At 45.0% G+C, this 26,309-nt stretch overlaps 1 protein-coding gene across 1 annotated transcript in view; it reads right to left on the reverse strand.

The window, feature by feature from the left end:
• Window positions 1-2,859: 2,859 nt before the first annotated feature.
• Window positions 2,860-26,309, reverse strand: part of pvrl2l (PVR cell adhesion molecule related 2 like) — a 260,909-nt gene continuing 237,459 nt past the window's right edge. The window contains exons 7-10 of the mRNA XM_076754006.1: window positions 12,546-12,675; window positions 10,177-10,234; window positions 8,547-8,642; window positions 2,860-7,213 (exon numbers count right to left, since the gene is read on the reverse strand). Of these exons, the coding sequence (XP_076610121.1) occupies window positions 7,007-7,213; window positions 8,547-8,642; window positions 10,177-10,234; window positions 12,546-12,675 (491 nt within the window). The 3' untranslated portion in view covers window positions 2,860-7,006. The remainder of the gene's footprint in view (window positions 7,214-8,546; window positions 8,643-10,176; window positions 10,235-12,545; window positions 12,676-26,309) is intronic.

The following is a 26,309-nucleotide window of genomic DNA, read 5'->3' on the forward strand; positions in this document are numbered from 1 at the left end:
GCAATGTTAGCGCTGATCTTTCTGTAGCTCCTCAGCAGATGTACTTCAGGATATCACAGGTTAAAAAGATGGAGATCACATTCGGCCATGAAAGGGGGCGGGAAGACTATTCTTGTCGTCTGGAACGTGTGGATGAACATTTAGTAACCGGACTGTACAACTGGCCACCCATGATGCAGCTGTTTGTTTGCACTTCGAAAGTTATGAGCCAACATTTAACCCACAGTTCACGCAGCGCCAATGAGACTTAAGAGCTGGGGGCTGGTGTAATTTGTGTAAACAGCAACAACATAAAAAGCTGCTCAGTGAGAACAGCAGAAGTACATTTGAAGGCAGTGAAAGGAAGGAGAAAACTTTTGAAAGGATGTTAGCTGCAGTGAAGCTGCAGCCTGCAGGTCTGAGGGACATGTGGAGGAAAAAAGACCAGACGGGAGACGACGGCGACCAAGACCCAATGATACAAAGAGTCCAAGAGACACAAAGAGACAGTGAGAGTGTGACAGAGGAGCAGAGAGGCACAGCTTTCTCTTCCTCTCTTGTGATTTCAAAAGGCTTGTCAGGGCTTTAAAAATTCAGAGCCCAGCATGGTGAACTCCTTGTTTAGCTTGACGGTGCCTCACAATGCAAACGGGGGGAATTCTGGCTAACAGCTAACTATAACTCACGTTATCCGTCATGTTCTTAGGACATATGATACAACTTGTCGGGTATCATCCTTTTGTCACAGCATGCATCAAAAGTACGTGAGCTGCGTTTCTGATGAGCTCTCAGCTCCACGAATCAACTCTCTGAAACACAGGGAAAAACAAGGAAGGACAAACGAAACCTGCTTAACACACAGACATGAGAGTGGTGTCAAGCTTTGCATCCGACGCTCAGAGAGAAGGCGAATAAGCATGTCTGCACACTTTTCAAAACCAAATTTGACTGGACAATATGTTTTAAAGCTATCACGAAATTAATATGGATCTGTCTCCAATGCTAACATGTAGCTCTGTAGAAGAAACGAGACGTGTAAAATTAACAAAATGTAATGAACTGTAATACTTGTAATGCTTCAAATCCTAAATTTGGATGAAATGCATAAGCTAGACCTGCATGCTCAAAAGTATCATTGCCCAGTCAGTGCACATACATATATATCACTTAAATCACTAAATGCACACCCAGCTGACTGCGAGCTACATGCTGCACTTTGCCTAATGCGTTGGGCTTTGTGTCAGCTGGCCTGCAGTAAAGCACCTGAACATACAGACTGCCTCCGACGCTCATGCAAAGCACACTTAACTGAAACGCTTCTGCTGAGTCCTTTAACCGAAAGCATCCTCTGTGAAGGAATGAAAGCGTACCACAGGCTCACGCTGCAGAAACAATCACATCCAAACAACCCGACTGCATCTCACCCGCGAGGACGACTTTAACGATCTGCTCTCAAATTAGCAACCCAGCGTTTCTCTCACAACAAGGTCAGGAAATAAGGTTGCATCATGACAAAACATTAAGCTGATCGTCCTGACAGAGGTCACTACCCATCAGCTGCTTTTGTGTCTGCAAAACACACACACACATACACACACACACACACACACACACACACACACACACACACACGCACACACACGCACGCACGCACGCACGCACGCACACACACACACACGCAGCTCGTCCTCTGTCATCACTAACTACATGTGTTTTCCTCATTACTTTTTTGTCTGTTCAGTAAAACTTGTTAAGCTGTTTTCGCATCAGCAGTTCTGGACATAATCCTATTAAACTTTTGTCCGTTTTAACTTCATCTAACTTGTAAGAAACACTTGCTGAAGCCATAACCGCTTTAAAAAGTCTGCTCATTTCCGTCAGCACGACACGCTCTGTGCTCAAACACAGATGGACGGTGTCATCCAGAGTCCAGCTGATACCATCTGCAGATTTTAAGACTTTGCTTCTGCCCTGACCCCGTTAGCTTAGCATCATCGGTAAATGGTTTGTTTCTTTCCTGAATCTTGTTGCCTTCAGGCAAAGTTGCGACTGCAGGTAGTGCTCTGAGCAGAACTGAGCCAAACATCTATAATATGTATAAAAAAGAAGAAAAAAAGAAAACAGATTCAGTCGAGACCAACGTGGGGTTAATGTTTTTTTGCGTAACGTTAAATCCTTTGAGTCGTCTCATCGTATAAGGCCTCTCATAATTAGAAACAAGACAAGGAACTTTCATTTCAGGTTGACTTTGGCGCCCCCTCTGGACAAAAGTAGTGTTTCATGAAATGACAAATGCGTTTCCCATGAGCACCTCCATTCATTAAGATCCTGCCAGCTGATCTGTTTTGGAAATTTTTAATTGTTACGTTAGCCACATTTAGCTAACGTTAGCTACATTCAGCTAACGTTAGCCAAAGCATTAGCTAGCTCTGTTTTCGCTACCAAAGTAAACTCACATATTGTTGGAAAACCACATCTTGCAGTGTATATCAAAAATAAAATAGACATATTACAGACCTGGAAGGATGAATACTTTCAAATCCCACAAATCATTTGTTCAGTGGCCGACCAGGGACGACTCCATCGCCGTCCTTTTCAGCTGCTTCTGTTTCACAGTAAACTTTCTTTTTTCTCTTTGCTGATTCTGCATCAGCCATAATTATGCCCATAAAAAAATCTAATTTAAGACCTTTTCAGACCTTCCACGGACAGCCTGTTTGAGATGGAAGATTAACTAAAGCTACATCTACATATCACCTGAAGATACTAACAAGATGTCTGGACCTACCAGGTCTGCAGGTGTGCTGTTCTGCTGCTGGTGCTGCTTCAGTCTTGATCCTGGGAAGCTGTCGGGAGTGAACAACCACCCAGACCTCCTTTCCTTTTGGTTTACAATTTATTTGACAAGACAATGATCTGTAAAACATGTACAATAGGTTTCCCAAAAAGCATACAAAATGATAATCGATCTGTGATAAACAAAATAAATGAAAGGAAATTGAGAAACACTCACAAAAATATGATTACATCTCCAGTGTGTTTTTTTTTTTTTCTTAGCGTCGCCATCATCAATGTCAAACCCATCCTGTGTTTGTGTGTTTCCCCCTTTCATCATCCCTTATACTGTCAGACAAGAAGTGTGAGAATTGAAAAGCTAAAAATAACATAAAGAAGGCACGTCTGGCTCCGTGATGAAAAGCTGTGATGACAATGGATGAATGAGAGAGAACGGAGAGGGGGGGACGAAAAAATACGAGGGCAAACAGATTCAGAGCGAACAGCGTTATCGCAGACATTCACAGCTTGTATTTCTGGCATCAAACCCGTAACAGGTGGCGGCGGGGAGACGGAGAAAAGCACCTTGGCCGAAATGCAACGCTGCAGCTTCCACCACAGGGACGGACCCGGAGTTTAGATCTAACAGCTAATCCATTTAAAATCACTGCAGCTTTCCCACATCTCAATCTGAGAACTGTTGACTCATGCTTTTGGCCAAATGCAGCCCGTAAACTGAGTTTGAGTTAATAATTCTTTGCAATTTCCGTTTTAGGAGGCAGTTTCATGACCGTGTTCCTGGCGGTGTCAAGAATTCAAGATATGTCTGAACGAAGCAACTCCATTAAACGTAAGGCTTTGGGTAAAACTGGATGATCCCCCACATGAGACGGCAGAGCTGAAATTCAATGCTGAACGCTCGCTGAGTCATTGGTCTCTGATATAATGTGTCCCAATGATTGTCTCTTTCCCTTCACCCCGATCAACAGCAGCCTGCTGGCAAACAACATTAATCCACAGAAAACTAAATATTCATTTCATTTAGGAAATTAATTTACAGAGAAAAGGGCAAAACCATTGCATTCAATTCTGCCTCGTGACAGTTTTTGTTCTGCAGCAGGGCTGTCAAACACATCACGCGTGACTGTCTGACCCTGCACCACACCGGTGCACGGTGGTCCGACTCCTCTTGGAAACAAGGAAACAGCTTTTATCCCGTAGCTCCATGAAGACGCAGATGTTCCCTTTGATCGAAACAAGCATCTCAGACAGAAAACGCAGGAAACGTTTACACCGTTAGCTGCTGCAGAAGCCCCTATTCATCCTGCGTCTGTAACGAACTGATGGTGCAGTTAGCTGGGAACCAAATGTGCACCTCTGCTAACCAGTTTCCACACCATGAGTCAGTCCCTGTACGACAAATCAAACCAAACACGTAAAGCAAAAGTTGTGCCTTAAATTCTCCGTCGTGGTATTTCAGCTGGCATGCAGCAAAAAGTGGACGACAAATACATAAAGAAAAATAAAAGCCTCTCCTGCTAAGCTAGCGACGGTTACATACGAACAGATGATTGTCATTCGTCAGATAAAGGAAAGTATTTCATTTGGTGCGACCTCGCGGAAAGCGAAAGCTGGGATGAGAAAACTCTGTTTTCTCCTCGTAATCTTTTCAACATTTCCTCCCTGTTTATCTTATTATCGGCCTGGTTTCTCCATTAATGTGTCTCTCCTCCGGTTTAAACCTCTATCTGTCAGCTCCATCAGCGTTTCTACCAGTTTATCAACTGTTCACTCTGCAGTGCGTCCGCCACCCGACCACCTTCTTCTGTGGGTGGGTTTAACCGGCGCGGTCAGCTACAGCCCCCCGTCCGACTGACGACATTATAGCTCAGGAAGATTTGTGTGCCTCCAAGGTCTCAAGCAAGGGCTCAAGATTAGAGAGGAGAGGAGAGATTGCATCTCTGTGTGCGCTGCACTCTGTGGCCGAGAGAGACGGCGATTCCACGCTGACTGCATTTTGGGATCGGCGCTAAAGACGAAAACAGGCGGCCCGCTGAGCCGTCGCACGACAGGAAAATCCCGCTCTCTCAACTTAAATTGGACTTGTGCTCGTGGCGTGCGCGACGGTGACAGATGCATTGAGACGGCGTTTAAAAAAACAAACAAACAAAAAAAAAAAAAACAGCGTCCTTTTTTGACATTCAAAGTGTTTTTACAAATGAAGAAGATTATTCCGCAAACAGCCTTGGGAAAGTGTTTCAACAAGCCACCGATCATGCCATGCAGAGTAATATGAACAAGGAGTAAAATCCACACCATTTTGTTTTTTTTAATATATTCAAATAAAACATTTTAGTATTAAGTGACAACCTCAATGTACCAGTGAAAAGTAAAATAGTAATATACACTTCTTTTTTTTTAAATCGCTCAATTTGACATTTAACAAGCTTCCATCCCCTGCACAGAGGCACTGATAACACCGACACTTGTTTATTTTTAATGTGTACACATTTCACCAACAATATATTATTCATCAATATTATCAATACTATTTACACTGTTCATCATTTGGTACCATCTGACATCTATGAAGACCAATTTTTGTTTCAGCCAGGCATAATTGTTCATCGCTTTTTTGTTTGTTTGTTTGTTTGTTTGTTTGTTTGTTCTGCTTTCAACTGGACAATTGGCCATAATGCAGAATGCATGTTTCCTCCATGTGCGATGTTCTGCGTGTGTCAGAGTGTGTGACCATTTTAATCGCTTAAAAATGGCTGTCATGGCAGTATTCTTCTGATGCACGCCGAACACTTTCACCCTCTGAAAATACATTCCTCATCATGTCTTACAGCTTAATAGTGTGATCTATTAAGGCGAGGACTGAATACAAACATTGGTGTTTCTGTGTGTGTGTGTGTGTGTGCACATGTAAGAACCCTGTGGTGTGTGTGTGTGTGTGCTTCGCTGTAAACCCAGTTTCTCTCCCAGCACACAGCCTTGCCAACTCTTGCCGTTGACAGCAGCACATGTGAATCGTGGAATCTTAATCACGTATCGTTGCCAGGCTGCACCGTGTCACTTCCGCCCCGTTAGTGCTAACGAGCTGCTCGGCGCTCCGGCGGGCGGGTGTTGCGGTCCGGGGACGGATGAGGCCCTTTGACAGCGTAATAAAGTGGAATGCTTCTTTACTGGGCTGCCCGGGCGAGAGTGGGGAAGGCTGTTCTTTAGAGTAACTGTGGGAGTCGATAAATAACTGAAATACTTTTAAAGATCTCGGGTGATTCATTGAAGCTGCCCGAACAGCCGGATGATCAGGCTGCACAATCCCTGGGACCAAATTCAGGTGAACGTAATTCAAACCCACCCAACCAACCGTGGAAGAAGAGTACTTTGAAAAGAGTTCAAAGATGGTATTTTTACTTGCTCTGTAGTACAAAGCTGCGAGAGGAGCCTGTTGTTTTATCCTTACTTAAAGAGGAAAAGATGTTCAAAATCACTTTCCACTGCTGTAAACAGAAGAGTCCAGGACTGGCAGCTTCACATGGAACACTAATTCTGCGATGGGGACATCGTATGTTCATGGCACAAAACGTTGCATATAATATTTCATACTGAATCCACTGAAAATGCTGTTGTCTTGCTGTTGTTTTCTTTTTTTGTTTTTGTTTTTTGGTGGAAATTTGGATTTGCAAGCATCACACAAGCAGAGCGCTGTGTGTTAATTAGCTGAGGGGAGTGTTCCAGTTCACCTACATTGCAACACCTCTCCATGTAATTAACATGCTGTCAAAGCCCGCCTCATCATTTGCGATACACATGATTTCAAAAGCTTGTCGGATATCACGAACTGCTGTGTTTGTGCATCTAAAATTGCTTTGAAAAGTTTGATATTTTGTACTTTGTTTTGATTTTCTTTACCAGATATTTGAAATGATGATTTAAAAAAAAAAGAAGAAAAGCCTGAATCCCTTGCTAACAATCCTAAAGCTCAGCAGCTAAAAACGTGTTTTTCATGGGGAAATGTGAAAAACCAAATAAAACACATAACACCCGCTCCAGGTGCCCGTTAAAGAAGAATAAACAGACCTGCAAAACGTCACCGTGTGTTGGTTAAAACTGGCTAAAACCATTTTGAAAAAGTTTCATGAATAATAGATCTGATTTCAAGTGTGCTCTCCTTTGCTTTCCATGCAAATTTAGGTGACCTGGAACTTGCCCGTACGCCCGTGATGCGGTGCTATGTTTGCCGTGGCTACACATACATGGCGGGAGACACGAAGCTCTCGCCGCGAGAGATGTTGGTAGCCGGTGGCTCGCGGTTGGATGAATCCAAGTCGTTGCCGTGGTGGCCGTCGACGGCGTGGTCTTTGAGTTCGTTGATGTTGTCGTATTTGGTCGAGTCGTCGAGGACTGGGGGGGCGCCGCCGTTCAGGGCTCCGGTGGTCTCATCATCCAGGTTCTGCAAGATTCATGTCGGACATGTTTAAGGGGAACACAAATCATATTACATGAACTTAAATCATTCTACATTCAACTGACCTGACAGGACACTATCAAAACTCCTTCACATAGCAGGGGAATTATGGGATATTAAAAGGTGATCATGAAGGTGACGCCACTATATAGATTAGAATATAGTTTAGATTTGAGTATTTATAATATATAGTTCAGAGGATATTATGGATCTCAGACAAAACTGACAAAGGGCTGGATTTAGAGAAACAGGCGCAACAGGTTGTTTGCAGTCATATGACGTTAAATCCAGATGGAGGGCAGGAAGTGAAAAATGCAATGGATGGGATGGAGGGAAGTTCTTACTGTGCTTATTTAGACGATATCATGAGAGGAAAGTATGGTGGATATCACCTTTAGCGAAACATGGTACAATGTTTACGTTCACCTGTCTTATGTGAAACTGTTAATGTTAATTTTACAAGTCGTAGTCGTGTTGCTTGTAGCTATTACTTGAACTCACCACAGATTTAAAACAGTAGCTAACGTTAAACCATTTCCACCGTTATCCAGCTCGAACGCAGACTGTTAACAAGTCAGTTTCCAGCGTTTTTCAGCCAATTTCTTGCATTTCAACAACTTTCGGTACTCGATAAAAGCTCCTTGTGGTTTCTTGGTTTGATCGATTTGAGCAAACATAAACGACGCAGACCACTTTGAGTGTGTGTTACAGTGCTTCCTATGAGGAAAATCACTTCCTGCCCTCCATCTGCAGTTTGCGCCACTACAAAAGAGTGACGTGACGCCATATTGCAAACAACCTTTTCCAAATACACCTGTTACTTCAGCACCAGGGATTTATCAGCACACTGATATTTCGGAGCCACGGTCGGGTCGTTGACTCTCACTTGCACAAATCTCAGTCAGATAAAGGATCAATGAGTCGAACAGGCAACGTATTCAACAAACAAGCCCTCTGCCCCTGCACTGCCTCTGCTACTGGAGGATGGAGAGCAGGGTGGCAGGTTAGCAAGGGGGATGCTTTTTGGTCATTTTGCTAACAAGGGGGGCGGCACCCCCCATCAAATAACCTATTGGATATTAAGGAAAGATGAAAAGACTTTAACTTATAAGTTAAATTTAATTTTAGGCAGTTTTAATAATTACACAGTAGTAGTGCACTATGAATACACTTTGATTGATTGGTACAAAGTAGAAATACCATGACGTCCCTGCAGCACAGTGTGTAGCTGTCCACACAGATACGGAGCCCACTGTGACTGAACGCGGCTCGTGTGTCAGTGAGCAAAAACATGGCTTTGTGTTGGTGCGTGAGTTACCGTGACAGGCTCTCCCCCTGTGGGCTCGTAGTAAACCTCTCCCGGGCTGAGAGGTGCCGTCTCTGTGGCCGTGGGAGGCTCTGATGGCTTGTTCAGCTACATGAGCAGAAACCACATCAGCACAGGGACGGGAACAAGACAGAAACAATACAACACAGCCAAGACGACGGGAGCTGGAGACGATGCATGAAAACAGGTTTATATTTATCACCGAGCTGGAAACTCCAGTCATAAAGAGCCACTATGAAGTCACTGAAATAAGAAATTACCCACTCCTCACGAGCAATATCCGACATCTGACATCTGTTGCCGCGGCCTCATTGAGTCTGGCGTGAACCGTAGTTAACAGTGGCTTATTTAAGCAAATGTCAGCAAACTTTAACTGGCTGTGTTAAACCAGTAAATTCATGTTAAACTTAATTATAAGAGACAAACACCATGGTGTCTTTAAGGGGCAGACATCTTGACAAATGATCCTGTCACGCTGTCTGGCTTTAAAGGTTTTTATTATAAAATTACTAGTTTTATTCCCGGGGCTGAAGTCATCGTTTTATTGGTCAGGATAAGACTGCACTCACCGAAGTATTTGCTGAGATCTGGGAATGTGATTACACTGATAAAAACAGGTCAGATGGGGCAAGAAAAATGAGCAGTCAGACAGTCAGACTCATTCTGAAGGGAAAATGGAGGTGAACGGTAACATTATTACCCAAACTGCTTGCTGGAAGCGTCCATCACAGATTCTGGTTGTTTCACACGGTCGTAAGCTCGATCTTTCCTCCCTCTCAGAATTCAATACTAAACACAACAGCTAAAACGTTCTGAAGGGAATGTGAAGCTAACTGATTCTGCTTTGTTTTAACACAGTGAAGAAATGTTAATGAATGGATCTCAGGTCACGTGCTGATTCTTTCTGATGAAGACTGAAACATCTTGTTGATTGTTCTTTTTAATGGTCCTGTGAGTTTAATAAACCTTTTTACAGCTGTTTAAGTGCTAGCAGCGCTCGGTTAGGGTTCGGGGAAGATCACAGTCTGGTTTAACACAGTCCACGGTGACTTGAGCCACAGCAGGAGCACAAACAGGATGCGAACCCCCGCACGCTGGTGTCCTGAACTTTCAAAATTCTGCATTTAGAGACCTGAAAGACTCTCATTTGACTTGTCGTTTGCTTGTGACTTCATGTAAACTCGCCCTCAAAGACTGGAGGTTGGATTTGGACTTTCCACAGGAGGTGCTCTCTAACACACTGTGTGTCTAATAAGCCTCCACTGCTGGACCCTGTGACCCCTGCCTGGGCATTTACAGGCTTTTACACAGCTCTTATACATCTAATCAGCATAAAATTGCACAGTTTTAGTCTCATTACATAATGTGGTACACGCACAACAAAATGTGATAGAATGATGGAATAAAACAGGAGGAGCGGGAGGGGAGGGGCGCTCTAATGGAGCTCTTTACAAACCAAGCTAATTATTTCGACACATAAGCCAACTCAGATCTCCAATCAATAGCCATTAGCCCCATTATGACTGCCCAAATGGACTGCTTGTGTGTGTGTTTGTACGTGTGAGCCGAATATAATCACGGTGACAATAAAGATTGATCTGAAGCCACGTCGACCACTCACCATCTCTGTTGAGCTGCCTGCCTTCACAGGAGGAGGGGGCTTGTGCTTGGGGGGGCCCCTAGACAGAGACAAGACAAAGATAATGGAGCACTGATCGCAGCTTCCTTTAGACATCAGATTTCTTTGTATCAAATAAAGAAACAAGCTGTCCAGCAGAGAGTGCACACACTGAGAAAGTCCTGAAATATCGATCTCTGAGGACGTCCCATTGTGTCGTCAGTCCACTGAGATTCTATCAATGAATCTTTTCATGCAAAGTCCAGCACTTAGTTTTGAAAAAAGGCACATTTTCCAGTTGAAGTGGTGAGTTTTGTGCTGCTTGGTCTTTCTTTTGCACATTTTAAACCCACTTAAAAACAGATGTATTTTGCATTTTCAGTCATATTTAGTATTGTAATTTTCTATTTAGGATTCTTGACTTTTGCACTCCTTGTTTTTGCTTTTCTTTTCTTTTCCTGTGCTTCTTGTGACCGCAGCGCACCAATTACCGAGGTGTATTTCTTGTATGTGACAACCTTCTTGGCAATGCATCTGTTTCTGATTCCTTTTGCTCTGTCAGAGTCAGTGTTCAATCTGTGGATTTGTAATAAGAATAAAGAAAGAAAACATTCCTCCTTTGCCTCAGTATCGATGCTGAAACAAACACTATCACTTATTACTTTGCACAAGAAGACGTTAATGATGCTAATATGTCCTCGATGAGCATTATTTGAAGAGAATTTCTACTTAGCCGACCGTCTTTAAATAACGAGCTCGGACAAGAGAGTTGCAGGGAGGTGGAATGATTTTTCCCTTTGGTTAATGTTCGCAGAGGTTGTGCTAAAATGACGTTTGAGATCTTGAGCAATGTCAAAGATGCTTCTCTGAGGAGACACAAGCTCTTGTTTTCATGCAGCAGGATCAGTAACTATCACCTCATTAGTACTTTTCATTTCAGAGGCCTGTCCCGCTGCAAAATACCGATAAAAATGAATTTAATAAACTCAAAAGCAAATACGCTGCAGCATAGAGGTCCATCAGATAATAGCATTAACCTCCACACGCAGCGGCACACTCAGCCCACACGTCCCCCGGTGAGGGACAGATGAGAGAGCGAGAGGAACAAACGCAAATCCAACAGGAAATCCACACAGACACAAACGGCTGGTCTCCGCTCGAGGCTCGGCGACTCCTGTGTGTCTCTTTCTGTGGGAGGACACACACGGTTTGATGCACGGTGACGCATCAGCCATCGCACACCTTGTTGTTTGGATTTCTTTCTATCTACCTGATAAATTCAGAGTTAGAATCTTTATTTTCACTTAGGAGCAGTGTGGAGGATAAAAGGGATCTGTTGGCAGAAATGTTGTTTTTATCAGCGTAAAGTCACCTGAAAATCAGAATAGTTGTGTTTTCGCTTCTTTAGAATGAGCTCTTTATATCCGCAGAGGGAGCAGCTCCTCCTCCTCCTCCTCCTCCTTCCATGGAGTCCGCCATCATCACCGTGTTTCTACAGTAGCCCAGAATGGACAAACCAAACTCTGGAGCACCAGATGGTTAAATCCAACACACTGGGGATTTAAATGTCCGTTAAGTCACTGTTTATCGTATTGAGGTAATTCAACGGTGGTGGAGCCCATGGCCCACTGATGAAAGTAATATTTATATATTTGCAGTATTACAAATATGCAGTATTACATAAAGAGCCCATTCTAAGGTAACACAAACACAAATACTCTTAGTTTCAGGTTATTAAACACTGAAGAAAACATGCTAATGAATATTCTGCCAATAGATCCACCTAAATCTGACACACTGGTCCTTTAAGGGCTGTATTTTTGCAGCCATGTTTAAAACAGAGGTCAGAGGTCATGCTTTGGCCATTTATACGGTCTGTATACGCTTTGACCCCGAACTTCATCGTTTCTGGCTGCTTGTAACTTTGGTAATCCTCTTGACCTCATTCCACCGTTGCTTCGCTGTAATTGGCTGCACATGTTTGCAACATACAGTAAGTGTGAATCTAATTAACCTCTCCGACAAAACAGACGGGGAACAATGACTGTTAATGCGCTGGAGACCCTGCTGTTCCACAGGAAGCGAAAATCACCTCTTAAAGTGGAATTAAAACAGGGAAGGTTCACTAAATTCCTATTTACAGCTGCAGGGTGACGGGGGGGGGCAGGGGGCCGAGCATTCGGGGAATAAAATCTGCAGGCGGCCTCACGCTATAAACTTCAGGTCAGGATTTGTGACCGAGGTACTTCTGCCGGGGCCCTCGTGACATGTAATAAGTTTTAATAAGCCTTAGTGCCAGAGGAGGAGATTAATTTTGCTCAGCAAGTTTAATAAATGATGAAGTAGATGCAGGATCGCTAATGAAGACTTACTCTCCGTCCTCTTGGCGCTTGCGGATGAAGAGGACGATGCCGATGATAATGCCGACGAAGACGAGGGCGCCGAGGATGCCGCCGATAACGGCACCCGTCGATGGGCCTGGAGTGACTTGCCGCTGCTTTTCTAGTGTGGGCAAAAGACACAGAGAAGACGAGGAGAGAGAGGAGAGAGAGTTTTATTAGCAATTCATTTAAATTTCACGCGACTGCTTCTGGAAACGTAATGTTGCTCACTTGCAATATTTGTAATTTTTATGTGCTTTGCCGCTGAAGTCTGTGAGAGGGAAAACACTGTGTGGCTGTGTGAGTCAGCAGTATTTCATTATTAACTGCAGCTGAAGACGATATGTAAAACAAACACACGCAATGGAAAATGGAATATCAATAATTTAATGGAATATGTGCAAAATGAATCATGACAAGTAATCCCCAGAGGAGTGTAATGCAGACGCAGGTAATCAAAAGTTGGGTTTCTGTTCAGTGTTGGTGTTTTATGGTGTAACACTGAAGCACAGTCATATAAGAGGAAAGAATTCAGTGAGTCCTCGGCACAAAGCTCTCTGTTGTACACTAAAACACACAAATGCCATAAATCTTTGCAATGCGGCTTCACATCAGCTGAGCCTCACGCTGACCTCGACATCTCCTTTCAATTAAGAGCTAGTTATGATTTCCGGAGGGTGGTGAGGCATCTAAATTGACTGTAAAAGCCTCTCATTACAGTAGTGCTTTTATTTAAAAGAAGAGAAAGAAACAGGCGGCTGACAGCAGCTGTGGCACCGCCGCGGACGGTTCTGCACAATCAGCGACTATAACAGAGATTTCAGTGGAAACAACAAAGGGAGGGTTGAATCATTTTCACAGGTTGTTAGGTCCTTTTTTTATGAAAATGCACTTCATCACTACCACCGAAGTAAAAGCACTCCACTGCGTTTGATACCCAGATGATAAAAGGATAATTACCACTATGATTTTCCCACTAATTTTGCTTTATTACATACATTTAGCTGATTTCTATGAGCATTCACCTAAAAATGAAGCCGATTTGCTGCTGCAAGAAAAATCTGCCCTGTTATCGCTCTACATACAGTCCTCCTCGAACACGTCGAGATGCAGCCGCACGCATTTAAAAACACATTTGCATCGATCAAGAACGCGCTTTTTGTTTACAAGTTTTTTTTTTTCTCCATCTGCCAGAAGTGATATCATCCTCATCCTTTAGTGCCAATTCTCAGACCGGAGCGCCATTAGCCTGCAGGGGCCAGAGGGAGAAACATCTGGATACAAAACATGATGCAAAAACAAAACAATAAAGCCTCTGATTGCCCCGGATCAATCGTTCTAGCAGAGACGTGGCCGTTGTAAATAACGGACAGTGAGGTCTGTGGATTGGCACCCATGGCACCGAGGCGGCCGCAGGAGTTTAAGATGCAGATGAATAAATGAAACTAAATGCAAAGCCGGATACTGCAGTGAGAAAATAAAGAGGAGTAGGAGAGCTGCTGTTCCACTGACTGTGAAACAGTATCTCAGATGACGTTTGTACTGGCTGCAGGTGCTTCTTCTTGCCAGCAGGTGGCAGTCTGTTCCAAGCTTACACAGTCTTCAAAGAGAGAGAATCTGTGATGATAGACAGATGGATGGATGGATGGATGGATGGATGGATGAGGTAGGACAGTGTGTGTGTGTGTGTGTGTGTGTGTGTGTGTGTGAGAGAGAGAGAGACAGAGAGGTCACAGACGATGGAGAAAGTTATGTATGATCACAAACACACAGTGAGGAAGGAGAGCCAGAAAGAGGAGAAAACAAAAACAAAGGAGAGGTGGAGGGGAGATGATGGAGGGAGAGAAAGATGGAGATTGGGAAAGGCGGCAGGGAGGATGGAGCGAAGGACGAGGGAGGTGAGAGGGGGAGGGAGAACGGGGGTGATGCTGTAGAGGTGGGGAGAGAAAACAGCAGGAATACACAATGACGGCATGGAGAAACAGATGGAGGGAGGAGGGAAAGAAACCGAGAGCGACACAGGCCTTTCCTCACAGCTGGAGATGCACACGCACACACACACACACACACACACACACACACACACACACACACACACACACACACACACACACACGATGTGCTGCGGTGGTTTACACGCACCATGTTTGCCATTGATGCTCGTGGTCGATAACCAACTGCCTTTTCGATAAACAATGAGCCGGGGTGCCGTGAAAACATACCACATGGATGATGAGGGGGGCGTGGGGCGGGGGGGAGGAGGAGGAGGAGGAGGAGGAGGAGGAGGAGGAGGAGGAAGGCGGGATTTGCTACAGGGAACAGAAGCCTGATTGGTTAAAGAATGGGGGTGAGAAGCAGGAAGGAGAGGAGAAGATGAGGCAGAACTGGACTCATGTCCAGGTCACACATGCACGATCCTTGAGAAGCTCGTGAGCAAATTCACAAGTTCAACTTTGGTGCGATGGTCATTCACGCATGTGTGACAGTGCACGGCCTCCATCTTTGTAGCATGTGTTAGCGTGCTAGCTTCACTGTATGCATAATTAGTTTTTAAGTGATCAGTAAGTAATGCAGCGTTTGGAAGTGCAGGCGATATTAACTACGGCTGAATTACACGACTGGATCGTCGTAACTACAGGATCATTGATGCACATTGATTTATTTCAATGTCACACAAGGCTGCTGTGCTGCATGACGCTGCCTTTGGTACCACGGGGTATTTAATTCAATCATTTTTAAATAGATTGCACTCGTTTTTTTTACACAGTTCTATGCAGTTTTTAACCAGGTAGAGAAAAAGCTTTCTGCTTTCTTTGACACCTGGACGTGGCTCTCTTCCACCAGCAAGCCCCAAAAGTAAAGAATTAAAAAGGCAGCAAATGCCGGATGGTATGTGTGGACACAGGAGAGAAGATCATTTGCATAAATATGGCTGTTTATTAATAACAAAACTATTGAGCGAGCACCAAACAAACCCAAGCTGTTATCACTCTGCAAGCCAAGATTACACAGAGCACAAGGTCAGAATATGAGAGCAGAGCAAATTTTTCAGAGCAGAATCCTGATTGTCGGCTCCTCAGTTCGCAATCTGCTATTTTTTTGGGGGGGTTGTTTTGTAAGTTTTAGAGTACGTGACAGTGTGAGATAGCTCTTCCCAACAGGTTTCATTTGAGCCTCAGGTAAATGAAAACGACCGCAGACCCTGCTGGGATGTACCCTTCTCAAGGTTTGACAGCTCGCTATTTCACTCCCAAGTCAAGTCCAATACCGTTTACTCTGCTCTCGGTTGGAGTTTGCATGCAAAGGATACAAAATCTGCCAAAACGTATGCACAGCTTGGAGGACAGTGAACAAAGAAGGCAAGGTCGCTCTCTCAAATACAGTCACACCACTCTCCCAGCTTCCTCAAGACACTGATCACACTCATGACGCTAAGAAATCTGTGAAATTAACGCTGACGAACCTTAACTCGCTGACTAAATGCTGATCAAATCTGTTGGATTCACTTTGTGGTTGCGATGTTAATTAAGTTACACCCAAAACTGCCACATCAGGCGAGAAGCATCAATGAAACGTTGACTTGAAGTCACAGAAGCAGCAGTATTGGGTAACTCTGCACCGATGCCAGCGTTGTTTGGCAGCAGTGTGTCGTGTAACGTCAGGGAACAGCCTTGTTTGGTGATCAGCTTAGACAGAAGAGCCATGGCGGTCTTTTAATGATCTTTAACATTTGCATACCAACATTTAGTGAAATTACGAATTGGAAACAAGCTCAAAGTTTGTTTCTTCTGCTCAGACTTTGGTCCAAGTTTACAGCATTTACATCCACCAGCTGCAGGAGCGATTCTCCGTTTGTTTGTCTCCACCAACGATCCAAATCCCCCTCATGCAGGCTGCGTCAGCGGCGAGCCGACACGCCCGCCGACGCCTCCTGTCCCATCCGGGTTCGCGTCATCTTCATCTTCATCGCACACAAACCACAGAGAGCCGCAACTTTCTCCTTCATTCACCTCCATCCATTAAGAGTCCATCTTTATGTAACACGCAGCTCAATTTCCTCGTCAGCAAGTCAGCGCTGGTTCCTGCTGGAGTTGTGGAATATTTATATGAATTATCAAACATTTATACTGTTAAATCAATAGCCTGGGCTTCATGCTGTGGAATTGCTTTTTTGATGTAAAATGAGTGGGTGGGAATTCGCTGGTGTACACAGGCGCACCACAGCGGACCTTCACTCCTGCTTAGCTCTATCTGTTTCTGTCCATTTCTCACTCCATCGCCTGGCAGCAAAACACCCCAAATCTGCAGATATAATGCTATTATCTAAGTGACACTCAAGCGGTGAGAAATTGCTACTGAATCACATGCAATTTAAATGAAATTGAAACAACAATCCCTGTCTAAAGCGCTCCATTGCTCTCTCTTATCAAACACTCCAGTGTGTGGGCTGTATTACTGTATTAGCCATCAGAGAAACACATTGTGCCCAAGGCCTGCACTTAACTATCTCTCCCTGATACACAACATGGATAAAAAAATCCCACACATTTGGTTTAAAAAAAAAAAACAAAACTCACCAACAATTATAGAGAGATGGATGCACCTCAGCAACGCAGAGACATCTACTAAAAGGTTGCCTGTAAGGCTCAGGAATGTAAGCTCATTGTCGTTATTCCCATGGCAGCCATCGCTATTTCACATCACATGTCACAGAGTGTGAAACATAAACCTTGAAGAATCAGCAGAGCAAACCACAAAGGAGATCAAACCGGAGGGAGGGCAGTTTTTGACATTAATTTCTCTTCAAGCCGGCGACATGTGGAGCGGTCGCCTCCTGTATGTGAAGCTGGCGTGTGGTACTTTTACATACGATTGAACGGCCATCACGCTGAAGCCCAAACCAGCTCACACAGAGCTGATTAAGCCCATCACCGCCAGGTAAATCCACGATTTTACAGTGTGCCAGAGCTCTTAGATCTGGTGTTGGTGGCACATCGGTAGTGATGCGTCTTAGGCAGCGATGACTGGTTTGCACTGAAGAGGGGAGCAGACATCGTCATGGGGAAGCCAACAGCAACTGGGAGCATGGTGGAACCATCAACAATGTTTGTGTAATTACTCTGACTGCCAGAAGGGGGAGACAAAAACCCCACACGGCAGGTCGGTCATCTGGTATGAACTCTACCAAACGGATGTGCAGGGGAGGCATCTACTGAGTGGCACCAAGCAGTAGTTTATTCGTACATTTGTACCAGAAACCATGTGATCAGACAGCTGAGGGTCTCTCATGGGCGGTGAGCAGCAGGAATAACCTCGATTTCTCCAAGTGAGGACTTCAGTGGTTCAATAAAGAGACAGAAAACCATCACGACTGTGCTCCACATCACGTGAGCTCCCAAACTCCGACATGTTCTGCAAAACACCTGACAAAGGTGGTTTTCTGCTGCCGGTGTGACGCACTGTACGGCTCAGATCAGAAGTGGGCACTTTGACAATGCTGTATTGATTCAAGCATCAGTAGGATCAATAGAAAAAGAAAAGAATAAATCTTCTTAGTGCTGCTGTTGTGTGCATCTGTGCAATTATCACTTTGTTCTGACCAGAACGAGCGTTTATGACAAACTGTTCTATGTTTAATGCGCAGGTTCGGCTCTCAGCAGAGAAAGCTAAAAGCAAACACTTAATGTTTGTTAAAGGAACAGAAGGTTCATGATGCGTTCAGCTGAAACGACGACTCACTGCTCTCCACCACACCATGACACCACAGCTGCACGTCCGTGAACGTGGACATGGCATCTCTTTGTTTTGGATCGGAGCCAAATTTCGGCCGGTACTTCTGCCACAACTAACGCTTTTACCTGCTTGTGACACGAACCTACGGTGAAGAACCAGAGAGGCCATTTAGAAAACGGCGAGGACACAGTGGACTGTAACCACAACAATAAGCAAGGAAATGACGCTCGAGAGAAGCGAAGGCTGCCGCTGTTCACCCATCCATGAAATGCCATTTTCAGAATTGAGCATTTTTTAACTTTGGGCTGATTGAACGGCTGCTTCAGACTTTTTAAGGCCGTGTCACCCAAATGTTTTTGACAAGAAAAAAAAGAAAAAAAAAAGATATCTCCTCCACGAGCTGAGCTTAAAGAGAAGTTTGGCTGCAAACCACTACGTGCCTGAAATGTAGCACGACACCAGACTGTGATGCAGTATGACAGGATATGAATGAACGCTTCAGATCCTTCACTGAAATCTGCCGCCACGCACGCACGCACGCAAACAAACCAAAAACAATTCCCGTACTTCCCATCATCCTCTTCCTCTCCCTGAACGCCACACTCACGTACAGTTCGTCGGTTTATAAATAGCAGCTTCGGCGTTGGAGGGAAGGCGGGAAAAGAACGGCAGCATCTGAGAGTCGGTAACAAGAGAGGAGAGAGAGAGGAAGAGGAATCAAAGGAGGAGAGGAAGGAAAGCAGCGAAGGAGGAGCGCAAAGTGAGCAGGAGGGAGGGATGAGGAGCGGGAAACGAGGGAGTGAAGGCGGCAGGGAAGGAGCGATGAGGGGGTGATAGGAGTGCTAGTGGCCTGCGGAGGAGAGGAGGAGATTTTAAAGGTCTAAACTCTCCCGAGGGAGGCCATGAGTGACACTGGAACAACGACTGCCTCCCTCTCTCTCCCTTTTTCACAATCCTCCCTTCACCTCCTCTCTGAGCTTTATTTTCTCTCATTTTTCACCTTCTCTTCAGTCGTCCTGATGCTTTTTTTCCCTCCGTTCGTCCTCCTTTGCTGCGTTAACCACTTGCTCTCTCTTTTCTCTCCCTCCTCTCATGTTCGTCCTTCAGCCCTCCTGCACTCTGTACTTCTATCCGCCTCCAGTTAAGACACTCTCTCAATCACTTTGTTTTTTTCTTTTCACAGCCACTCTGTCGCTTTCTATCGCAGTCTGTTGCTCACTTGCTCTCTGCTGCTGTGCCAACATGAAAAAAATGCCCCTGTTGCTTTGTCCTTCCTTCACAAAGCCACCTATTTTTCCCGCCGCCCCTCCTTCTCTTTCCAATTCTGACTCACAAACAGCGACATTAGCGCGCCCTCTCGCATTTAACAACTCTGAAAAGACAAATTGACTCACAGACATTCACAAACACACACGCGGAAAACACAAATACATAAATACAGCCAGCGGTACGCAGCCACCAAGCACTAAAAAGACCACTAAAATTATGAGTGCACAGAAATTACTGCAATCAGTGGGCAATTATGATGAATAAAAAAGGAATGATTATAATCTTAGAGGCTAAAAGCTTCTTTATTCCTTTCAGCAAGGCACTTCAGAAAAGAGGTATGAGAGCTGGAGAGTGAGCGAGTCGGGAAAAGGTGAGTGGGAGAAAAAGCAGAGTGAGAGAGCTCAATGAAGACCAGCGTAATTGAAAAGCATGTTGTACATTCGAGCTGATGTAAAAAAAAAAAAGAAGAAGAAGAAGAAAACGCAGCTGTTTAACATTGCAAAACCTGTTCGAGGCACACGTCCCTCTGCTGCGAAAACCCCAGCTTCCAAGGTTGAACGGGAATTTTTTTGGGACAATGCCAGCGAACAAAGGCTAAATTGACTGAAACTCTTAAATATTTAACCAGCAGCCTTGTTAATCAAGGAGTCTGAAAAAGAAGATTTTTAAGTGCAAACACAGCCTTCTCCCTCCAACTGCGTCACAAATGCCCTCGGTTGGATTTTCAATTATTTACTGTTTATTTATATTAGCGTAGCGATCTACATGCTGCCTTGTTTGAAGACCGCTGAGAGACGGCGCCGGCGTCGGGTCCCTTTACTGTGCTGCTCTTTCACTTCGGATGACCTCATTAAACTCTCTACCTTGCAAGAGCGCCTAGTGGCTATGAAGGACTGGATGCCAGATAACTTCCTCCAACTCAGCCCCGACGAAACGGACGTCCTTATCGGAGGCGCCGGGAGCGTTTCTGATAGAGCGGCATTGTGTCGGTCCCTTAGCGGCTAATGTGAAACGAGCCTCAAAAAACCTGCAAGTTCTCTCTGACCATGAACATAAAGGAAGCGGTCAAATCCTGTTTCTTCCACTCAGACACGTCACCGTTGAAGCTGTGTTATCGTGTTTTTTGTCTCAGCCCGTCCTGATCACTGGAGTTCACTGTTTACCGCACTGAGTCGCTCGTCTGCATCTGAGCTCCAGGTGATCCAACATGAGGCCGCCAGACTTGGCGGGCTGACACCACCCCATGTTTCTGAAAGGCTGTGAATTCCATCTTCACATGTTTCTAAGAAGCTGTTAAAAACTCACCTGTTTCATCAGCACTTTGTCCTGTAATGTGTCTGTGTGGTTTTCATGTTTTGCGTCTTTGAACTCTGTAAATAAAGTTTACTTATTCACTTCCTGGCAGCTGCTTCTTAAAGATGTAAGTCTTGAGGTCTAAAAATAAGACTGTGTGAGAGATATGTCTTTTGCAGTGCGTCAGTCTCTGGCGGCGAGTGAGCAGCGTCCATCTTTGTTCTTTTAATTGAGATCCTGCAGCTGTGGAGTTTCTCCACAGATGAAGTTGAGGTGCTGGTTTTGTGTCCCTCATGATGTTATTTTAACAGAGAACATCTACAGTACACCACTTCATCCCAGTTTGAAACAGCTACTGGTGGTGCAGCCAGTGTTTCAGGGTCCTTTAATTTTTGAGTTTTCCTTTTCTCTGAGGAGAAAAGGCGGCGAACATGTAGCTGCATTGCATGCAGCCACAGTACGAAGGAGTTTTACCACAGAAATTGTTTTAATGATCTGAAACATCAGTGATAAACGTCAGAGCTTTGGTATCAGTCCCCTACTGAAGCCGCATTGGTCGACCCAAAGATGAAGTCTCCAGGGCTGATTGAAAACAGTCTGTGTGACTGTGCAGAAGTGTGTGTGTGTGTGTGTGTGTGTGTGTGTGTGTGTGTGTGTGTGTGTGTGTGTGTGGAAGAGAGGGCTGAATTTTCCTTTTAATGTTTGAACAGCAATTATAGAACAAAAGAAAATGGGGGAGAAGGATGAGGCTCAGAAATGATTTGCCAATGGAGGACGCATTGGATGATGACTTGGCTCATGAGAACAAGTGGGACAGCAGAGGAATCATAAATAAATCAAGGCGGCTCCATCACTGTGCACTCAGTGTAATTAGCCTACTGAGACCAGACAAGAGCCACCCAACCCACGGCTTTGTGCTTCCAGTACGTGACGCTTCTGAGCAGCCTGCAGAGGAACAAAACACACACCCAAAAACACACGCCACGCGCACCTTCGTCTGTCACTGATAGCACAAGCGGGTCTGACGGGAGCTTTAAAGTCCCAGTGCGCAGAGCAGCCGACACACACGCGTAAACACACACAAGCTGCAGCGTGACCTTTTTGAATAAATCTGCCTATCAGTGCTCTCTGTGTTTGTGTGACAGATATCTCTGGATATATGCAACACTTCAAACCCTTATCTGAAGCCAGTGATCCCCTTTCATTTTGTGACAGCTCGGTGTGCGAGCTTTTTTCTGTCCTTTCTCCCCATATGTCTCTACCCACTTAACAGATTAAAGAACACACAAACGCACACCAACTCGCACACTCGCGTACACATGCAGACACATTCTGCTGCACGCTTCCCCAAATAACATCGAGGGTAGAGAGCGGGGGGGAGGTGGGTGGGCGGGTGGGTGGGTGGGAGGAGTGAAATGGCATTGCTCTCTAAATGATCCAGAGCAAATGAGTTTATCTCAGAGACAGACAGCCCGCAAACCATTCAGGATCAAACTAGGTCACACTCAGAGGGGGAGAGGGGGAGAGGGAGACGGGCTGGAGGAGGAAACAAAAACCAGGAGGGAAAAACAGCGTTATGAAGAGGAAGAGAAGAAGAGGGAGAGAGGACGGGGGCGACCCCGGCTGGATTCCTCTCCTCTCCTCAGCCTCCTCTCTGGTCCCCCCCCCCCGTCTCGTCCTCTCCTCGTGTAAACACGGTGAAGCTGACATTTGGAGCTGTGGCCTCTCTTAAAAGAGCTGTCAGCCACCTAGTCAAATTACATCAAATCACTCAGAGGAGGGGAGGCGAGCAAAGCAAGGTGCATCAAAGGAGGATTTTCAACAGGCCCAAGAACTGAGGACGTGCTCAGTCTGGAGAGGAAAATCTGCTGTTTAAACCAACAACAGAGTGAATTGTTCCTTTCAGGTGGCGCTTCAGTAGTTTAAAGGGATTAGGCCACAGCGTGAGTACAACACGGTATCAGAACTTTGCAGTACTTGTACTGGGAATAACACACTTAAAGACTTGAGGCAAGTGATACGACGTACTGCCATTAACGTGGGGGGGGGGCAACCATGAGCTGCTCTAACCCTCTTAGCCTATAACGGCTCTCAGTGCACACAGTGGGATATGCATGACATCATAATTATACTTCACCCAGAGCCCAAGAGACCAACCAGTCTTCCTGTGGTAGTGCTGCGTCAGTCAGCCTGTGGTAAATCAGCTGAGTGCCGCACATTTGAAATGCAAAGGCCTTAAAACTCGATTTTTATCAGGCAGTATTTTGGGGCTTCTATAAGAAATCAGATAAAATAGGATCAGTCTGAAGGCATCGATCACAGAACGGTTCCCCTCAGCTCTGCAGAGCACGAGCCTTTCTGTTTCTGGCTGCAGCCGTTGTCGGCAAAACATCTCTGAGAATCGACTGCATGATACCCGCCCAGCGCCAGACGACAGAGACACAAGTGGAGACGAGTCGGTGAAAACACTGAAGCTTTTAGCAGCCAAACAGCCAGATTTCCCAAAGGTAAACAGAGCTAAAGGGAGAGCCAATACCAGACTTACGTTCATCAGGTGGAGACAAACTCAACACCAAAACAAATGCTGGTGTTGCCTGAAGTCTGCTGGACGTGTAAATAAGCAGCTGTTTGCTTCCAGGTTCACTGAATGGACAGAAAGGTGATGATACGTCAGCTCTGTGTTTACAGTCAGTCCCTGCAGGTACATACAGTGCAGTGAACCTGTTAATATGGGGGTCTATGGGGACTCACTTCTGCTGCCAGCCTCAAGTGGCCATTCAAAGAACTGCAGTTTTTGACGCGTCGGCTTCGTTTCTCAGCCCCGGCGGCTGCTGCCTCGCCCTGACACGGCCGATCACTTGTCCTGAATGGTCATCCAGCCTTGCACGCTCTTAGTGCAATATTTCCTAATTTCACCTTGTACGTCTGTTACGTAACATATCAAACAAACCAGAGGCCTGCAAACTCCAAATCTACTAATTTCTGAAAGCGGTTTTATAAACTCCACTCCACAGTTCTGTGTTCAGACTTCAAAGCTTGTTGCTTTGGCAGCAGAAACAGGCAGCTTCATCACCGGAGCCGCTAGATGTTTGTTTTCTGCAGCGACAAACTCATTTATCTTTGTGTTATTTAAGCTGTGTGTATTGTGATATTTACAAAGGTTGCACCCTGTCTCTACTTTTTGTGTATTATGGTTGGTTTTCACAGTGTAATGTGCTGATGTCTGTCAAATTGATGAAAAAATAAAAGAAATCGTGGACTGGCCGAAGGCAGTCACCTCTTCATCCTCATGATAGGTGATATTTGGTGAAAGTTTTGTCCAATCAAATCTCTGTTTAACAGGAAACAGGCAGCTGCTTCCCGTTCGAAGCATCTTGCTTTAATTCTGCATCAAACTCTTCTTCCAGCTTCTGTTTAAGCTCGTGAATGTGCTGAAGAGTGAAGAGCAGCTGCAGGTTATGTCAGTAATATCTTAAAGTGAGGTTTAATAGATGTTGGGAGAGAGTTGGAGAGTATTGATGGAGAGAAAAGAGAGCGAGGGCAGAAAATTATGAAGCTGCATGTATTCAAAGAAATCTGAATTAAACATATTGAATTTCAATCTCAGCAGGTGAAAAGCTGCATTATCATCATCATCAGCCAACTCGCACAGCTTTTGAGGGACTAATCAACTGCAGAGGCTTTAAACGCGTTAAAGGCTTATTATTTTTACTCTTTATTAAAACCGGTGTGGATTTTCAGTTTGATTTTGCGCTCCGACAAACTGAAGCTGCTGCGTGTTCGTCTTAAAGATCAATTTTCACACCTACAGCACAAACTGTGCCACGGGCTATCTGAGGAAGGCAGATCTCTGAATTTCCTCTTTCAACATTTCTTGTATTTTTTCCTCTTCTTGTCTCAAGGATGAGCATCTTTGTTTTCTTGGAGAGCTCAGGCTGGGTCAGGAACCGTTGCTGTTACGAGTCTTTAAAACCCGCTGAGAGGTTGTATCTGATATTGGGTTATATGACCTCGAAAAACATGAGTAGAAATCTGATAAAAGAAATACACGCAGGGTGAAAATGTGGAATGTCCCTTTAAGAACTTTCAGCTGATCCCTTTATGTTTAAATTACTTCAGATTCAATTACCTTACGTCCATCTTTAGAGCCACTCTCTGAACCGCCCTTGCTGCACGGCTAAACCTGCTAAACGTGGTGAACAGTGTGTCCTTGCAGCCGTAAACCAAACAACATTTTGATGCATGGAGACGTATGACTTTCCGTCTTTTTACTGACTCAGAGCTTCTATGTTAAAAGGTGAAAACAGTGTGAAAGGGGTCACCTGAATCTGCAGATCTCTGAGTTTCAGCGCTGTTTTTTCGGCAGCTGCTTTCTGTGAATAAGCTCTAAAAACAAACTGCTGCTCAGCAGGTAGCTGGCTGGCTGGGAAGCATAGAGGAGCACTTAGCAGCTAAACACACAGATTTTAATCAGGAGCTGGTAGAGACTGGAAACGGCTAACAGAGTGAATTCTGGACTTCACCAGGTGGACACAACGCGACTCCAGACGCAATGCTGGAGTTCCCAAATGTGTCAATAAGCACATGTTTGCTAACCAGTTCACCACATCAGCTGACGAGGTGACGATATGTCAATGCCGAGTTCACAACTTGATCCCCCAAGTGGCCAAAGAAATCACTCAGTGTGCGTCCAAGCAGACTTTCTTTGTGGAGAGAAAGAGAAAGAGACCAACCAGCCGGTTTGTGATTTCAGCATGAGACCGCCATCATATCAGTCTGCTCTAAACTCCAAAGAAAGCCGTCATCAACAATCTGCACAAGCAATTTCTATATTTATGTACATCATCGGAAAGCCATGGAAACACATATGGGCATGATCGCAAGAGTGGGATTTTCCTCAGTCGACCAGAAAGTGAAAAGGAGTCAAAAGAGAGGTGTGATGCCTGTAAACACATCACACGTGCTAACCATGCAGGAAACACTCCCTGTGACATGACCACACAACACGCCTCTGGGAAGATATATCAACAGGTTTGGTTTGGAGCTGCAGGGCCGCTGTCAGTCACTGAAATCTGATTTAAGATGATGCAGGACGCTGGTCTGTAAAACTGGCCAATGAATGAGGTGCATCCATATAAGTTCATGCTCTTGCTTTGTTTATACCAAATGAACAAACCTGCACGTTAACATTGATCCACCGGAGGCAAAGTTAGCACTTGCTGATATCAAAATACAGCAGATATGACCTGACATTGAAGCTTAGCCGCTGCGCTCTCAGCCGCCCAGACTGAGTAATGTCATCTCCGTGTGAAGCTGATAATGACGACGTCAGACCCGCATCGCACTGAATGTCAAAACTCCCGTTTGCCCGCCGTACATTCATCCGCTCCTCTTTAGCTTCTCGCCCTGGCACGAGTGAGAAGGACTCCGGAGTCAATTTGGCACTCAATACCGGCTGGC

The sequence above is a fragment of the Chaetodon auriga genome, chromosome 17 (assembly GCF_051107435.1).
Source record: "Chaetodon auriga isolate fChaAug3 chromosome 17, fChaAug3.hap1, whole genome shotgun sequence".
In the NCBI taxonomy this organism is placed as follows: domain Eukaryota; kingdom Metazoa; phylum Chordata; class Actinopteri; order Chaetodontiformes; family Chaetodontidae; genus Chaetodon; species Chaetodon auriga.